General features: G+C 40.6%; 1 protein-coding gene across 4 annotated transcripts in view; it reads left to right on the top strand.

The window, feature by feature from the left end:
- The window catches only part of LOC306874568 (phosphatidylinositol-binding clathrin assembly protein-like), an 80,037-nt gene that overhangs the window by 19,269 nt on the left and 43,744 nt on the right, over positions 1–17,024 (top strand). For all 4 annotated transcript variants that reach the window (XM_079424714.1, XM_079424712.1, XM_079424713.1 and 1 more), the window contains exon 2: positions 6,146–6,288. In XM_079424714.1, coding sequence (XP_079280840.1) covers positions 6,146–6,288 — 143 coding nt within the window. The remainder of the gene's footprint in view (positions 1–6,145; positions 6,289–17,024) is intronic.

Raw genomic sequence — 17,024 nt, 5'->3', positions numbered from 1 at the left:
ACAGCACGTTCTGTTTGTTTTGACACGTGACACTGCGTACTGCACAGAGGGGGACACTTAAGACGCGGATTTAAAACATCAACAATGAAACGGTGTTTACACAGTATACTGTAGTGCAAGTTTTCATATCAATACGAAGTAATTTGTTGACTAGATGCTGCGTTAGTGGAGAAAGGACAGCAGTATGTTTGCTATCAAAGCTGAGAGGACGTGCACATTAGCAGCACCTCAAAGGGTTAAAAAATGCGACCAAACCACGCAAGTGTTCATATAGAGAGCTATAATATAGATTGCGTGTTCTCTTTTTTTCAGTTTGCTCTGTTTGGTGATTTAAATAAACTGTTTCCTCTGCTTGAACCGAACGCGACTCGTCTGGTGTGTGTGATAACTGATACCTGCAAGTTTTCCTAGACGTGGCGCTGTGCTTTGCCTGGTGTGGGACTGCCATATGTTGTTATTTTGATTAGATAAATGGCATGTGAGTATACATACAATATCCATATGTATGTAATTTCAATGCTATGGCTTTTGTGTCGATATTTAAAGGGGTCATATAATGCCCGTTTTCCACAAGTTAATATTATTCTTTAGGGTCTTAATGAAAAGTCTGTAACATAGTTTGGTAAAAAAATTTCATTGGTAGTGTAAAAAACACCTTTTTTTATCCTGTCAAAAACAGCTCTTGTCAGAGCAAGCCGTATTGTCTCATTTTCCTTTAAATGTTAATGAGCTCTGCTGACCCCGCCCCTCTCTTTCGAGCCACTCAACCAGCGACTGTTTACTTTAGCCGCATTCATCATGAAACTTGCTAATTAGCACATTACTAGGAAAGGCGATTTGCAAAGATTCATTTAAAAAAACCTTGTACTCACCATTTCTGGAAGTGAAGCTGGATCACGAATGATTCGCGTGAACAGACGCATTTAGGTAGATCGAGAGTGCGTTCCCTTCAGAACCAAACGTAATCCTCTTCAGCCGCTCAGATGACGGGAGTAAATGACGACTGCTATGTTCATTATTACATCCAACAACAAAACACCTCAATTGCTTAGGAGTCATTCTTGATTACATCTTCTCCGGCGGTGAAACAACTGATGACCGCTCACTCAGGCCAGGTCTGAGGTAAGACACCAGTGCAGTCTGTGCTAAAATGCAACTGTCGATCAAACTATCGTGGAGCAGACGACAGGCATTTGAGATCGGCTCGACTTGAGAAAGGGGTAAAGATTTTAGTAGATTAAAAAAACACTGGGAGGATTTTTGTCATTATAGGGTGGTTGTGTACACACACTGCCAACACACATTTCAGTTCAAACAACTTGTAAAAGTGCATGTAGCATTATATGACCCCTTTAAAGATGGCCATCTGGTTAGTGTGCTAATTTTAACTTTTGCTAATACATTTTAAAATTTTAAAGTTGCTTCTGTTAACCTTAGTTCATAGTTTATTAACTAACTTTAACTAATGATCAAAAAATAAATATTAATATTTTATTCATTTACAGTATAGTACAGGTTCAGTACAGTTTTTTTTCTTCTCTTTTGGCAATTGTGGTCCAACCTAGCTATCGGTAATGTCCTCTAATGGTTGACCTCTAGATCGTTATAATCAGTGATGCTGTCTACACTGGATGCTGCGCGGTTCCCCAAAACAAATCTCCAACAGAAAACTGCTGCCGCGTTCTATTTATGACGTGCTGACACAAATTTCAAATCATTTTCAACGGTCGCTTTATCACGTCCAGACAGACTTTAGCTGTTGCGGCGTGCCGCGTCCGGTGTAGAGACAGTGTTACTAACCTATTGAAAAGAACCAAAGCAACCTCGGCGTCCGATTGCAGGCCTTCCGCTCCTTGAGTTCTCTCCAGCGCTGGAAAGCTGATCTGATATTTACACGAGTCCTACTTCTTGCCTTATCGTTCCACAAACGTTTTCCTCTTTTGTTTTTTATCTGCCATCTCTATCTTTCTGTTGTTCGGCTCAGCTGTTCACGGAACGCCCTCTCCTCCACATCATGAGTAGACACGCCCCTTACTGCTGATTGGCTACAAGTTTGTTTTGGTACTCTTCCCCGACTCAATTTTCTAAAGTGTTTTTGAAAAATTATATACCCCGCCTTTAAGAGGTTTTACAGAAAAATAATTACAATCCGGTCTAATAAGATTATTAGACTTCAAAAAACTATGATGGCTTGCGCTGTCATGGGTATAAAATATTAGTTACATTGTATAGATTTTACCATTATCGGCACAATAATACATTTTCTGCTTTTATTTAAATATATTATCATATGAGCAAAATCCAATGTTGGATGTCCACACACTGATATAACCATCAGGTCTGCGTTATGTGAATCAATTTTAGTACACATGTAAAGATTGAATAAAACATGTCTTGAGTATTTTAAACTTGAAGTTACCCGGTTTTGCAGTTGAATGTGTGCTCTAGCATGTTTAACTAAAATACTTTGATATACATGATTTATTTTGAGATTGTACAATATGGGTTTATGTTGGGACAGATGGTTTTAATTTTATTTGTGCAGCTCTTAAAGCACCTTAAATTTGATTTCAAAAACTCTGAAGATACTCTGTTCACTCCAAAGTGACTTACATTGGATTCAAGGTTTTATTAGATTGTGCATTCCCTGGAAATCAATATGTATTTAACAAATAAAATAATCTCAATCAAATAACTGCTCTGTCAATGCCAACTGAGGTAAATGTTAAATTCCACTTCTGTGTTTCACAGAATTCTATGAAAATTATTATAAAGTTCCTCCTTATGTGTACAGCGTAGTGCAACGCATCCTCAATTTATAGGCCATTTGTACCTCACTGGCATCCTGTAAGTGTGTTTTGTAGATGTATAGCCCATGCTAGTGTACCGTCTCTTTTGCCAGATCCTTGTGATTCATCATCAGACTCCAATTGGGAGCTGCACTACTTACCACTAGCACTCCCTATTAGAACAACAGACGTGCCCACAGGGCCAAAATGCAACAGATACGGAGTCGTCGTCTCCCTCATTACCTGCTCTATATGTGAAAAGATGTTTCTCTCAAGGGAAGAGGATAAAGAGATTTTGCCTTTGAAGAACAAAAAAGAACACTATGGGCTGTAGGAGGAATGTCTTCATTATGCAAACAGGACAGAACAGAAACGAGAGTTTTCGAGTCTCTGATGGCGTTCCAAGAGATGCTGCTTTTGGATGCGAAGCAAAACCGGGATGCTGCTGCATATTTAAAGATGTGACGGTCTTTGGATCTTTTCTTGTCTGAGTGTTGCATAACAGAACGACTGGGTTAGAAGCCTGTCTAACCCTCTGTGTAGCGTGCAGGGAGATATAAGTTCACTGAGATCATCTTCCATTAGCACCTGCTGCAGTTACTTTAAAGGGGTCATATGATGCGATTTCAAATTTTCCTTTCTCTTTGGAGTGTTACAAGCTGATTGTGCATAGATAAGATCCCTGAAGTTGTAAAGACTAAAGTCTCAAAACCAAAGAGAGATTTGGTTTTGCCACGCCCCCCTAAAACTGCTCATTCTAACACGCCCCCACATGTCTACGTCACGATGTGGAAATTTTTACGTAAGGCGTGGTTTCAGTAACCACAGTAGTGTTGATTCAACCATGTCAGGGAGACGCTGTGTGTTTCTTGGCGAAAGCAAAAGCACTTTATTTGGCCTTCCGAAAGTAGATGCATAGGAAGCATTAAGGGTGCTTTCACATCTGTAGTTCGGTTCATTTGGTCCGGAACAAAGGCAAAAAATTATACATTGTAGCTATTTTTAGCCGTTTTGGTTCCTTTTCACACCACACTGTTTGCTCTGGTCTGAACCAGCTGAAACGAACCAAAATACAGTCACGTGACAACATACGCTTCACTTGTGTGTTTGAACGCATTCCCAAAGCTGCTTTTCGATTGGTCAGAAAGAGCGTGCAGGAAAATTCCAACGGTGCTCCTGGAAGTAAACAAAGACAGGAGTAAAATGCAGCAGACAGCACACTGCTGTTACATTATTATTACAAATTTCTATGAGGCTCCGCACCTCCTCACAACCCTAAGTTTATCAGCGACCTGCCATGCTAAACTGCAATCTGTCAACAAACACTTCCTCATCCCATAATGCACAGCGCAGCTGACTACGGCAGCTGGTTTAGCCCAAAAATGCGCAGTTCTTTTTGCAGGTGGGTCTGTTTGAGGTCAGATCGCGTTCTCACCACAAACGTTTGAAAGCGTGCCGAGACCACCTCTTCAAGGAGGTCTCGGTACGCTTGTTTGGTCCGCTTTTGGTGCGCACCCGAGTGCGATTGCTGCATTCTCATCTGCCCAAACGAAACGCACCAAGAGGGAAAACGAACTCTAGTGCGATTCAACCGAACTAAATGAGGCAGGTGTGAAAGCACCCTAAGATTACTTGCAACAGAACAGCAACGCATTTTATGGACGACAGTTTCATGAACCTAGGAGAGGAGGTAATTCTGACTATGACAATATGGCACTTCTGAATCAGCGACTGTAAGTAGGCTATGTTTTGTTATTAGTTTAAGTATTTGCTATTGACTGTTCAAATGCGGAGTTTTGAGCATCGTGTGTGTGTTAGGGTTGGGCCGATAGACGATGCCATCGTCCATCGCCGATGGCTGATAGACATCACGATGTTGAGCCCCGCAATCCGCCGCATCCCAGTACTGCGTTCGGAAAGAAAATGCTGTGTAGCCTACTACGGGACCCCAAAAAGGAATAAATACATGATGGGAGGAAAATATATATTTCGGTAGCCTAATTTCTCTCGCAGTTATATCATTGGGTAATTATACTGTATATAGCCTAAATTGTGGGCATCATGGAGCCGCTATTATGCCTGGCACTGAAACTGCTTTTTGCGTGATCGCTTTTTAGTTTCACTTTCACTTTTGAGATTCACGATCGCATGTACTCGCACTGGAGCAGCAGTACTTACCGCACATTTTACAAGATCAGATGTTTGTTAGTTGTGCTCAAGATCTGCAAATCAATCGCCATCGTCTCAAGCTGGTTGCACACTGGATGAGAAGCTCTGCGTCGTGTCGCATCGCGCCACGTCTTTACATTGTTTTGAATCGTTGCTAGGCATCACGAATGGCGTGACGCCTAGCAACGGTGTGCGTTGGCTCATAGAAAATGTTTGAATTTTAAAGATGTGGCGCGACGCTGCTCTTCTCATCCAGTGTGCGACTAGCTTCAGTCATCTCTCCTTACTGTTTATGTGGTAAGTGAAATTTTATGTACTGTAACACCGTTGGCAATCGCTATGTTTGCCTTGCCGTTCTGAATACAGATTTATGCTTCGGGCACACCCCGCCCCCGATGTCATCGTCCATCGCGATGTTTCACTGCAGACATCGTTCGATGCCAATTTTCTAGACATCGCCCAACCCTAGTGTGTGTGTGTGCGCACATGTGAAAGAGAGAGAGACAGGGTCACATCACAGCACATCAGCTATCTTGATCGCGGTTTGTGTGAGAGAGAGAGAGAGAGAGAGAGAGATAGAGAGAGAGAGAGAGGGAGGGTCACATCACAGTGGAGTGTACAGCCCGTCAGAAATCGTCTTAAATCGCGGCTTGTTTGCAAACACATACGAGCATCATCTCTGTGTCTGTCACGCGACTCTGTTTCCCTCTCGGGCTTGAACTGATGGTAAAACTAAGGACATTAACTGTCTTTAATTTTGAAATCTGAAGCTCGCGATTATGGAAAGGGGGGTTACATTTCCGACGCAGCTTGTGGTGTTCGGCCAATCACAATGCACTGTGCCAGCTGGCCAATCAGAGCAGACTGTGCTTGTCGGAAAGAGGGACTTTGTATAAAACTAAGGGTTGAGAGAGGTGAGGCATAGAGGACCTACATGTACAATATTTTACTTTTTTTTTTTTTTTGTTTTTTTTTTTTTACAAAATAGCATGTCGACATTCTGTTACACCAAATACACAAACTAATGATCTTTAAAAAAGCATCATATGACCCCTTTAATGTGTGTTTCATGGAATGCAAGGGCCCTGCTATGTTTATTGAAACATCTTGTGCGGGATCTTTGAACAATTCGAGATGTAAATCAGTGATGCGTGTTGCTCTAACATGTGCCCCATGTGTGTTTTCAGACTTGATCCACTGCACCAATGAGATGAATGTGAACGTGCCCCAGCTGGCCGACACTCTGTTTGAAAGAACCACCAACAGCAGCTGGGTTGTGGTCTTCAAAGCGCTCATCACCACACACCACCTAATGATGTATGGAAATGAGGTAAGAGATTCTACCCTGGCGCTTCACACTTTTTTTTTTTTTCTCTCTCTTTTAATATGGCCCACATCTTTCTGCGCTGTTACCATTGAAGATCAAGCTCGGTCAAATTGACCCTACATGACAAATCACACCTCAGGTTTGTGACCGAGCGTGTGTGTATTACGATTCGTCTAGGTTTAATCGTAACAAAAGAAAAATAAATAAATAAATATGACTCCCACGCCCAGTCGTCAGGCCCAAAAGATTCAAATAACAACAAAAATCAAGAAATTAAGATAAAAAGAATATTAAGATAAAAGAAATTGAACAATATGAAAGTTGAGTGTGGTCCAACAAAGTAACAAAAAAATAAACCAATAGGTGTTATAATCTTCAGGAAAACCCAAGGCCCAAAATAACAAACAAAAACAGATAATAAATAAATTAGACAAACTAACTTCCCTCAAAATATCCAAAATCAAAATACAACAACTTATCCTCCATACTCTAATAAAACAGAACGAACGGAATTTCAAAAGAAAAGGGCAGGTCAACCCTACAAAGAACACCACTGAAAATAAAGACAAAAGTATCTAACATATAAGCTGCTACAACAATGGTCTGACGGCTGGAGAGGAGACAGGAGAAGTGCGACCGGCCCGGAATCGCAACAACTCGTCTTCTGGAAACGGAAGCACTGTTTTAAACCCACATAAAGGGGTGGAGCCAGCTCACAGCTAATCATCGTAATCCTGAAACAAACAACAAAATAAACACACAAAGAAATAACAATAACAAGGAAATTAAAAATACAAACAATATACAAACTCAAAACATTATACGAAATTACATAATTCCGTAACAGTGTGAGACATGGTGACAGTAAAAGCGTTTTACTTTGCCGTCCTTTAAATCTGGTGTTAAGCTGCAGCAAATCCGTGGTCAAAAAAAAAAAAATATTAAATTAGTCAGTGACCCACAACAACATGAAAAGACTGAGCGAGTGGATCTTCTAAGTCCAGCTGCATGCATAAATCCTCATCCAGGCATGTTCATCATGTGTACATTTAGAATTACATTTTCTTAGTTCAAAGCAAGCGACCCTTTGAGGACTTTAAGCGACCTGTCAATATTAATATTTTAAATATTTTAATATTTTACACTACCACTTAAGAGTGTAGATTTTTGAATGTTTTTGAAAAAAGTATCTTTTGCTCACTAAGGCCACTATTTTAAAATACAGTAAAATAAAAAAACCCCAGAAAAACAGCAAAACAGTAGTATTGTGACTTTAATATTATAGTTTAACTGTTTTCTGTTTGTATTAGGGATGCACTGAATTTTCGGTCACCGAAAATTATCAGCTGCAAATGGAATTTTCGGCTTTCACTCTCCCTCTAGCCGCCGTCACTGTGCGTTGTGACTGCGCTCTATGAATGTGCATTCTGCTTATGTACACTCTCTGGTGTACCACTCATGCTCACCTGAAAAGCAAAGTCCGCTAAAATAACGCGCCGACAGGAAATTTCTATGTAGTATACCTGTTCCTTTTTGTAGTAGCGCTACTGTGCTGTACCATGGCAGAGCTGGTAAAATTATGCTACCCACTCGTTCACAGTGTGGTTATATTATTGGCTTGCTTTTTAAATTCTGTCATTTAAAATTTAGTTAAATTAAAGTCTTATAACATTGCTTTTTATTATTTAACAAAATTATAAATAATTATTACAAAGCATAATACGTTTTGGTTTTCAGCCAAGTGCATCCAGGTTTTTTGGTTTCGGCCCTTAATTTTAAATTTTTTAATTTGTATGTAACTTGTATGCATTTTAAAATGTAATTAATTACAGTGATGGCATTTTTTGCAGGCATTAGAAATCTGAAATCATTCTAATATGGTGATTTGTTGCTCAAGAAACATTTCTTCTTATTATTATTATTATTATTATCAGTGTTGCCGTGATGTGTTCTTTGAGGATTTTTTTTTTCAGGATTCTTTGAGTGTTACGATTTCCTGATTGGTCTAGGGGAGGAATGAAACAGTAAAAAGTGGATGGTGGTGAAATGAATGTGCAACAGCATAAAGCCACCCCGTCTCCAGACCCAGAGTTGTTTCACAATAACCACATAGTGATCTCATTCAAGAAAGTAGTTTTATTTACAATTTAGGCAAAAGAAAAATAGAGGTATCAAGTTCAGAAGAGGGTATAGCCAAAATAACAAACATAATCAATCTTACTCCTCATTAATCATACTACCTAAACTAAAAACAAAGAAAACCAAAGTACAACAAAATAAGCTTACTCCCTTGCTAGCATAAACAGGAGAAACAAAGTATGATTCAAAATAAATGGCACCCACCTCCCTACTAACCTCACAAAATAAAGAAATAAATAATTAAATAACAAACTTCAAATAAACCAAGAGAAAATGATCCATTAAGTCAAACAATGATTAACTATTAAAGGTAACACTCACTTCTGCCTTTAAAGTCTCAATCAGGGATTGAAATAGAAAGAGACTAAAAAGAAAACTACTTCACCAAGTAGTACACACAATAAAAGGTAGAGATACACGGTTCACTACTGGCTTCAACAAAGTCTCAGATCTGGGGTTGAAGATGGGTCCTTCATTGCTGCTGCTGCACACAGTCAAGCCACCACCAACACAGCTCTGATGGTGTTTGCAGTTTAAATACTCCCAGCATCCAATCACAGCAGGCCATTGATTATCTGTATCAGGTGGAACCACTTCTCCTATGAAGAGAGACAGCACAGCTGAACACACACAAACAGAACCTTACGGCTCTGGACGTAACACCCCCGCCACCAAAGACTATAACCACCCACTGGTTATAAGTCAACATACTAATTCACTAATCAAAACATATTAACTGTCTAAAGAATGAGTTCTAGACAGGGCATCGGCAATGATGTTGTCACTTCCTTTCTTGTGCCGGATGTCAAGATGGTATTCCTGCACAATTAAAGACCACCGCATTAAACGTTGATTAGTGTTAGACATGCGAGTTAAGAACACCAATGGATTATGGTCAGTGTAAACCAAAATGGGGCTATCACTTCCACCCAGATAAACTTCAAAATTTTGAAGGGATAGTAACAGAGCTAAAGCTTCCTTCTCAATTACACTGTAATTTCGCTGACACTTAGTGAATTTCTTTGAGAAAAAAGATACAGGATGGTCAATTCCTGCGCCATCCTCCTGAATCAAGACTGCTCCGGCTCCTGCAGCGCTGGCATCCACCTGTAGTTTGAAAGGCCGTGAGAAATTAGGAGCAGAGAGAACAGGTGCAGTACAGAGAAGATCTTTGGCAGCACTGAATGAATCCATGCACTCTGAAGTCCACACAAACTTCCTGGATGCACTCAAAAGATCAGTGAGAGGAGAAACAATAGCAGCAAAATTCTTGCAAAAGCTGCGGTAGTAGCCACTCATTCCTAAAAAACGGCGCAACTCACGTTTATTAGTGGGCTTGGGAAACTCAACAATGGCAGCTATCTTGGCTTCGATAGGTCTTACTTGTCCTTGGCCAACACATTTACCAAGATAAGTAACTGTTGCTTTGGCAAATTCGCATTTAGCCAAATTCAGAGTCAGAGATGCTCTCCTCAACCGTTCAAAAACAACATTTAACTTCTCAAGGTGTTCCTCCCAGGTGTTAGAATATATCACAACATCATCCAAATATACCTCAACATTGGTCACTTCTGACAAAACTCTGTTCAGTAGCCGCTGGAACGTAGCTGGTGCATTTCGCATGCCAAAAGCCATGACCGAGTATTGTAGAAATGAATCAGGTGTGACAAATGCAGATATTTCAGAAGCACGAGAAGTCAGCGGGACCTGCCAGTACCCTTTTAGTAGATCTAATTTAGTAACATAATGAGCAGCACCAACTTTGTCAACACAATCTTCCATTCTTGGAAGAGGAAAAGAGTCTGGTCTGGTCACAGCATTAACTTTACGATAGTCAGTACAGAATCTGAATGTAGAGTCAGGCTTCGGCACTAGAATGCATGGTGAACTCCATGGACTTTGACTACGAGTTGCAAAACCATGCTCTAACAAATATGTTACCTCAGATTTCATGACGACTCGTTTCTTTGGATTTATTCTATATGGATGTTGCTTAATGGGCTGGCTATCTCCTACATCAATATCGTGACACAGCAAGGTAGTCTGGGAAGGAACTAACTGCTTTACTCTGTTTTTCTGCTAAGTAGGAGAGATAGGATTGCAGATCACTCAGAATAACTGAATTCTGCAAGCGGGCACACAAAGTTTGAGCATCTTTGGCTATCAATCCATCCTCCTCCAAACAATCAATAGGTAACAGAACTGCTGCAGACACAGGTTTAACAGGAACATCTAGGTTTGCATTTCTTATGGTGTATGTTTTCAACATGTTTACATGACACACTCTGCTCTTACGTCGCCGCTCAGGAGTGCAAACAACATAATTAGTATCGCTAAGTTTTCTCTCAATGATGTATGGGCCAGAGAACTTAGCTTGCAAGGCTGTTCCAGGCACAGGAAGTAGGGCCAGAACGGATTCACCTGGCTGAAACTCACGCTTCACTTTTTTGTGGTCAAAACGAGTTTTCATCTTCGCTTGAGACTCCACCAGATGAGTCAGAGCTAACTGACAAGCTTGGTGAAGACGTTCCCTGAAAGAAGTCACGTACTCAAGTACAGATACAGGTGCAGAAGACTGTGCAAGCAACTGTTCACTCAGTAACCTTAGTGGGCCTCTCACGGTATGGCCAAACACCAATTCTGCAGGGCTGAATCCGAGTGACTCTTGAACACTTTCTCTTATTGCAAACATCATTAAAGGTAGACCTTCCACCCAATCTCTACCAGTCTCTGTACAAAATCTTCGGAGCATAGTTTTAAGAGTCTGGTGAAATCTTTCCAATGCACCCTGAGACTCTGGATGGTATGCACTCGCCAATTGATGTTTAACTCCCAATTCACTCAACATCTGTGAAAACACTTTTGATGTGAAATTAGAGCCCTGGTCAGATTGAATAACCTTAGGCAAACCAAAGAGAGAACAGAAGCGAATTATCTCTTTAACCACAGATTTAGCTTTTATCGTGCGGAGAGGAATTGCTTCTGGATAGCGAGTCGCAGTGCACATGATGGTTAAAATATACTGATGCCCAGATTTAGACTTGGGTAAGGGACCTACACAATCTACAAGCAGCCTTTCAAACGGTTCATGAAGAACAGGAATCGGTTTTAGAGGAGCTACTGGAATGGTCTGATTTGGTTTCCCCACTAACTGGCATGTATGACATGAGCGAACAAATGTAGAAACTGCAGACTTCAAACCAGGCCAAAAAAAATATCTGCTGATTCGATGGAATGTTTTTGTTACTCCCAAGTGTCCTGCTAAAACATTCTCATGAGCTAACTCTAGTACATGATGTTGATAATCAGTGGGTAAGACAATCTGACGAACCTCTTGCCACTTTGCATCACAATGCAGAGGTTTCCACTTACGCATCAGAATTCCCTCTTCCCAAAAATATGCTATTCTAGCTTTAGGTACTTGAGTGAAGTCTACTACAGCATCTCTACAAGTAGCCAGGGAAGGATCAGTAATCTGTGCAGCAGCTAACTCCACCTTACCTATTTTCAATGTGATTTTCGGTAATTTAGGGGATTCAATGTTTTCTAACTCAACCTTAGATGTAACTTTTGTCCCCCTCTCTATATCCTCAGGTTGAGAAAACAACACAGTATCTGAAAGATCTGAAACATCACCAAATTTCAGTGACTGAGCTCGTGTTACAGCACAGGCAGGGAACACAGATCGATATCGAGTCGCAAGTTCAGATACTTCAGTAGCAACAGGTTCATGAGTAACAATAGGACGAGGAAAGACTTTGCCACCGGCAAGATCATTTCCTAGAATGAAATCAACTCCATCTACAGGTAACTGTGAACATACCCCCAGCGTCACTAAACCAGTAACAAGTTCCGACTTCAAATACACTTGATGAAGAGGAACATTGACACAAACCATTCCAAAACCACGAACTAGCACATCAGTACCTGTATACGACTCAACAGAAAAAGGAAGCCTGTCTTCTAAAATAAAAGACTGTGCAGCCCCAGTATCCCTTAGAATCCTTAACTGTCGTTCCTCTGACTCACATGAAAGAGAGACAGTACCAGTACAAATAAATGGCTGATAAGTGGTAGCATTCACATCATATGCTTTTGGAACAGATTGCACAAGCGCCACACTTTTGGACTTGGAAGCAGAATTTTTTTGCTTCCACGCCTTACATTCCGAAATTAAGTGATTGGGGTCAAGGCAAAAAAAACATGCTCGCCCATCACCTGCACGTTTAGGACTCAATTTACGTCGTGAACTATAGTCTTGACCGGTGTTAGTATTACGACTAGGTGATCGGAAAACTTCAGAGCTTCCCCCCATGGAAGACTGGCTTTTGTACGATCGGATTCCTGAAAACACATTTCGATGGGTTAACACAAATTCATCGGCTGCAATAGCAGCGTCAGCTAGAACCTGCACTTTTTGTTCGTTAAGATATACAACAACGTTTTCTGGTGCACACGTTTTAAAATCTTCCAGCAGGATCAACTCCTGAAGCTGCTCAAAGGTTGTGATCCCACTGGAAAGACACCACTTATCAAATAGTGTTTTCTTCTCTCTGGCAAATTCAACATATGTCTGTCTGGCTGATTTCACATGTGATCGAAATTTCTGACGATACGCCTCAGGCACTAATTCGTATGCTCTCAAAACCGCCGTCTTAACTACATCGTAATCGAGAGCTTGCTCAATTGGCAATGCAGCTGAGACCTCTTGCGCCTTCCCTACAAAATTACTTTGCAAAAGTAGAACCCACATGTCTTTAGGCCATCGCAGCTTAGCAGCTATCCGCTCGAATGCTGTAAAATATGAGTCTACCTCAGTTTCTCTAAATGACGGCACCAAACGAATAAATTTACCTACATCAAAATCAGGAGGGGAGTCAAACGGGGAATCATAGGAGTTATACCTTGAGTTTTGAGCAGAATCCACTTCTGGCATTTTCACTGACACAGAAGGTAATCTGGATTGAGGCAATGGAATGGGCCTTTGCAGCTTTAAAGCTTCTATCTCTAACTTACGCAGTTCGATATCACGATCTCCTTTCACTTCTACCATACGTAACTTAATACGCTCTGCCTCACATTCTTCTTGTTTTAGCTTCAATTCAATCTCCTTTAACTTAATGGCTAGTAATGGCTCAGAATAAGTATCTTTGGGCTCCCTATTAGGATTAGAATCAGAAACTGCAGACTCCACCACAGCATCGGACTCTACCCCAACAATACCCTCCTCACCTGGTGGTACTAGAACGCCAACTTTAACTAGCTCTTCAAATAATTCCTCCTTGATTACCTGTTTACTCGCTTCTTTTGGAATATTAATATGAAAAAAATCTGCTATTTCAATTAAATCTTTTTTTTCGGCAACGATTATATACTTCCCAAGAAGGATATAATGTGAACGAAACTAGATCAAATTCCATATTCTACACAGACTACTCCTCCCTCATCAAAAGTGAATCAGCCAGGCAAACAAATGTGAACAATGCAAAAAGAATAAACACTTACCTGAAAGAGTTGTCACACACGAAGACAAGTTTGTGATACTACAAATCAACAAAGGGACGAGCCCCCATTTTCTGTTACGATTTCCTGATTGGTCTAGGGGAGGAATGAAACAGTAAAAAGTGGATGGTGGTGAAATGAATGTGCAACAGCATAAAGCCACCCCGTCTCCAGACCCAGAGTTGTTTCACAATAACCACATAGTGATCTCATTCAAGAAAGTAGTTTTATTTACAATTTAGGCAAAAGAAAAATAGAGGTATCAAGTTCAGAAGAGGGTATAGCCAAAATAACAAACATAATCAATCTTACTCCTCATTAATCATACTACCTAAACTAAAAACAAAGAAAACCAAAGTACAACAAAATAAGCTTACTCCCTTGCTAGCATAAACAGGAGAAACAAAGTATGATTCAAAATAAATGGCACCCACCTCCCTACTAACCTCACAAAATAAAGAAATAAATAATTAAATAACAAACTTCAAATAAACCAAGAGAAAATGATCCATTAAGTCAAACAATGATTAACTATTAAAGGTAACACTCACTTCTGCCTTTAAAGTCTCAATCAGGGATTGAAATAGAAAGAGACTAAAAAGAAAACTACTTCACCAAGTAGTACACACAATAAAAGGTAGAGATACACGGTTCACTACTGGCTTCAACAAAGTCTCAGATCTGGGGTTGAAGATGGGTCCTTCATTGCTGCTGCTGCACACAGTCAAGCCACCACCAACACAGCTCTGATGGTGTTTGCAGTTTAAATACTCCCAGCATCCAATCACAGCAGGCCATTGATTATCTGTATCAGGTGGAACCACTTCTCCTATGAAGAGAGACAGCACAGCTGAACACACACAAACAGAACCTTACGGCTCTGGACGTAACATGAGGAATAAAACGTTTAGCCTTTACTTGAAATGGAAGTCTTTTGTAACGTATGTCACTACTGTCACTTATCATTTTAATGCATCCTTGCTGAATGGATGTATTCACTTTTTTTTAAAATTTTTTTTTATTGATGGCAAACCTTTGAATAGTAGTGTGTTTTTGCACATTTAAAGGTAGGGTAGGCAATTTCGGGAAGGCTTGCAGTCGTGGCCTAATGGATAGATAGTTGGACTTGAAACCCGAAGGTTGTGGGTTCGAGTCTCAGGTCCGGCAGGGATTGTAGGTGGGGGAGTGAATACCAGCACTCTCTCCACCCTCAATACCACTACTGAGGTGAGACCCTTGAGCAAGGCACTGAACCCCCAACTGCTCCCCGGCTGCCCACTGCTCCGGGTGTATGTTCACTACTGTGTGTACACTTGGATGGGTTAAATGCAGTAGTATGGGTCACCATACTTGGCCACACACCACTTCCCTTTCCCTTTCCCCCAATAGAAAGCTAGCTTTGAAAGCAAGATACCCACCCTCCCTGCATAATCACTTTGCAAAGCCACACCTCCCCCAAAACACATGAATGCACTCCGTCAGAGCAGAGACTAACCTGCGACATGATGAAAGATGGTTTTGGTGGAGGATTGAATGAAACGCTGTCAGATTACCTCATGTCTCATTCACCGATGAGACAGCATTACAGTACAAAAGTGCATAATACAATTATTGCACTGTTCATTCTCCCTGAAATGCGCTGATGACATGCTGATCATGTCTGCTCAAACAGGGTGCGCAGGGGTATGCAAATACATATTTGACAGGCAGACAGGACAGCCTATCATAATGTTTGGATCGAACGTTTTTATTGGACGAACATTTTATGATCCTATGCCTTCCACAGGCGAGATAAACACACAAATTTAGACCACTTAACTTAGCGATGGCTATCGGGATATATACAGACTTTCAACCAGCATAACAAAAGATGCTTTTGAACCAAATCACCTACCCTGCCTTTAAATCCGATGCAGATCCAATTTCTGATTCGAGCCACATTTAACCATGATGTTAGTGTTTCCTGTGTGTGTACATATAAAACTTGATATATTTGATTTAATTAGTTTTTGTATTACATTGTCATGGGGGACTGGTTGACAATGTTTAACTCCTGTTGGATGTTTCTGTAGATGATTTATGCATTTTGAAACTGAAATGAAAAACACTTGCAGCCATGTGCTGTTAATACAATACAATGTTTGAGTTTGAAAGTGTACAGTTTAGTGCAATGTGTTAGATAATTCTATACAGGCACAAACACGTAGTTAGCTAATGATAAACAGTGGGTAGGTAAGAATGTGACACACATATACGTTAATGATATATACAGTGAGGATGTGACCTAGATGTGCACGTGGCCTGCTTGATGCATTACTACAACATGAGCACCTTGCTACAGAATCTACTTACTTTTGTCCAAAGCGACTTACAAATAAGAAAAAGTAACTAAAACTAAAAGTTACAACTCTATAAATACTATATACCCACATATTTAAGAAAATAAAGAAATTAAATAAAATTGACATGCATATAACAACATTTCAATAAACATTTAATTAAATGAAAAAACTTAAATAAACTTAAATAAAAAGCGATGCTTCTATCCCTTGCCAGTGTCCCTGCCCGGTGGAGTCGCACGGTAGAGTTGATCGTCTTTACACTCTTTACTTTTTACTTTTGTCATTTGATATCTAAATGAGGACATACCAAATACTTGTTCTCTTTTTACACACACACACACACACAAAAACAATGGCAGCGCTAGTGACTCTCACACGCGTCCTTGATCATTCACTTGGGCTATAAAATAAAAAGTCCTTCACTTTGGGTCCTCAGCTCGCCGGTGTCAGAGATGGATACTGTCCTTCAGCACACCCTCTTCTGCTGCATGACGGGGCACTAATCAGCCAGGGGTGGTTTTTGTTATCAGAGCTGAACGTCTGGTCCAGGTCGAGTCTGGTCTTAATCCTTTAGACCGTTAAGGCTTGAAAAACACACGTTTGGTTATCACTGTCCGTTGAGGAGCAGAGACGTTTGAAGGACGTTTGTCTTGTCAGCAGTAGCCCTGTGAGAGGGCATAGGTAGGGCCACAGATAAGGTGTTGTTGATAAGGGCGTTTCCACATGCGTTTGTGCAAATAGGAGAGAAAAAGGCCG

This window comes from Barbus barbus, assembly GCF_936440315.1.
Source record: "Barbus barbus genome assembly, chromosome: 1".
NCBI classification, from domain to species: Eukaryota; Metazoa; Chordata; class Actinopteri; order Cypriniformes; family Cyprinidae; genus Barbus; species Barbus barbus.
This window is presented reverse-complemented; position numbering and strand designations above follow the sequence as displayed.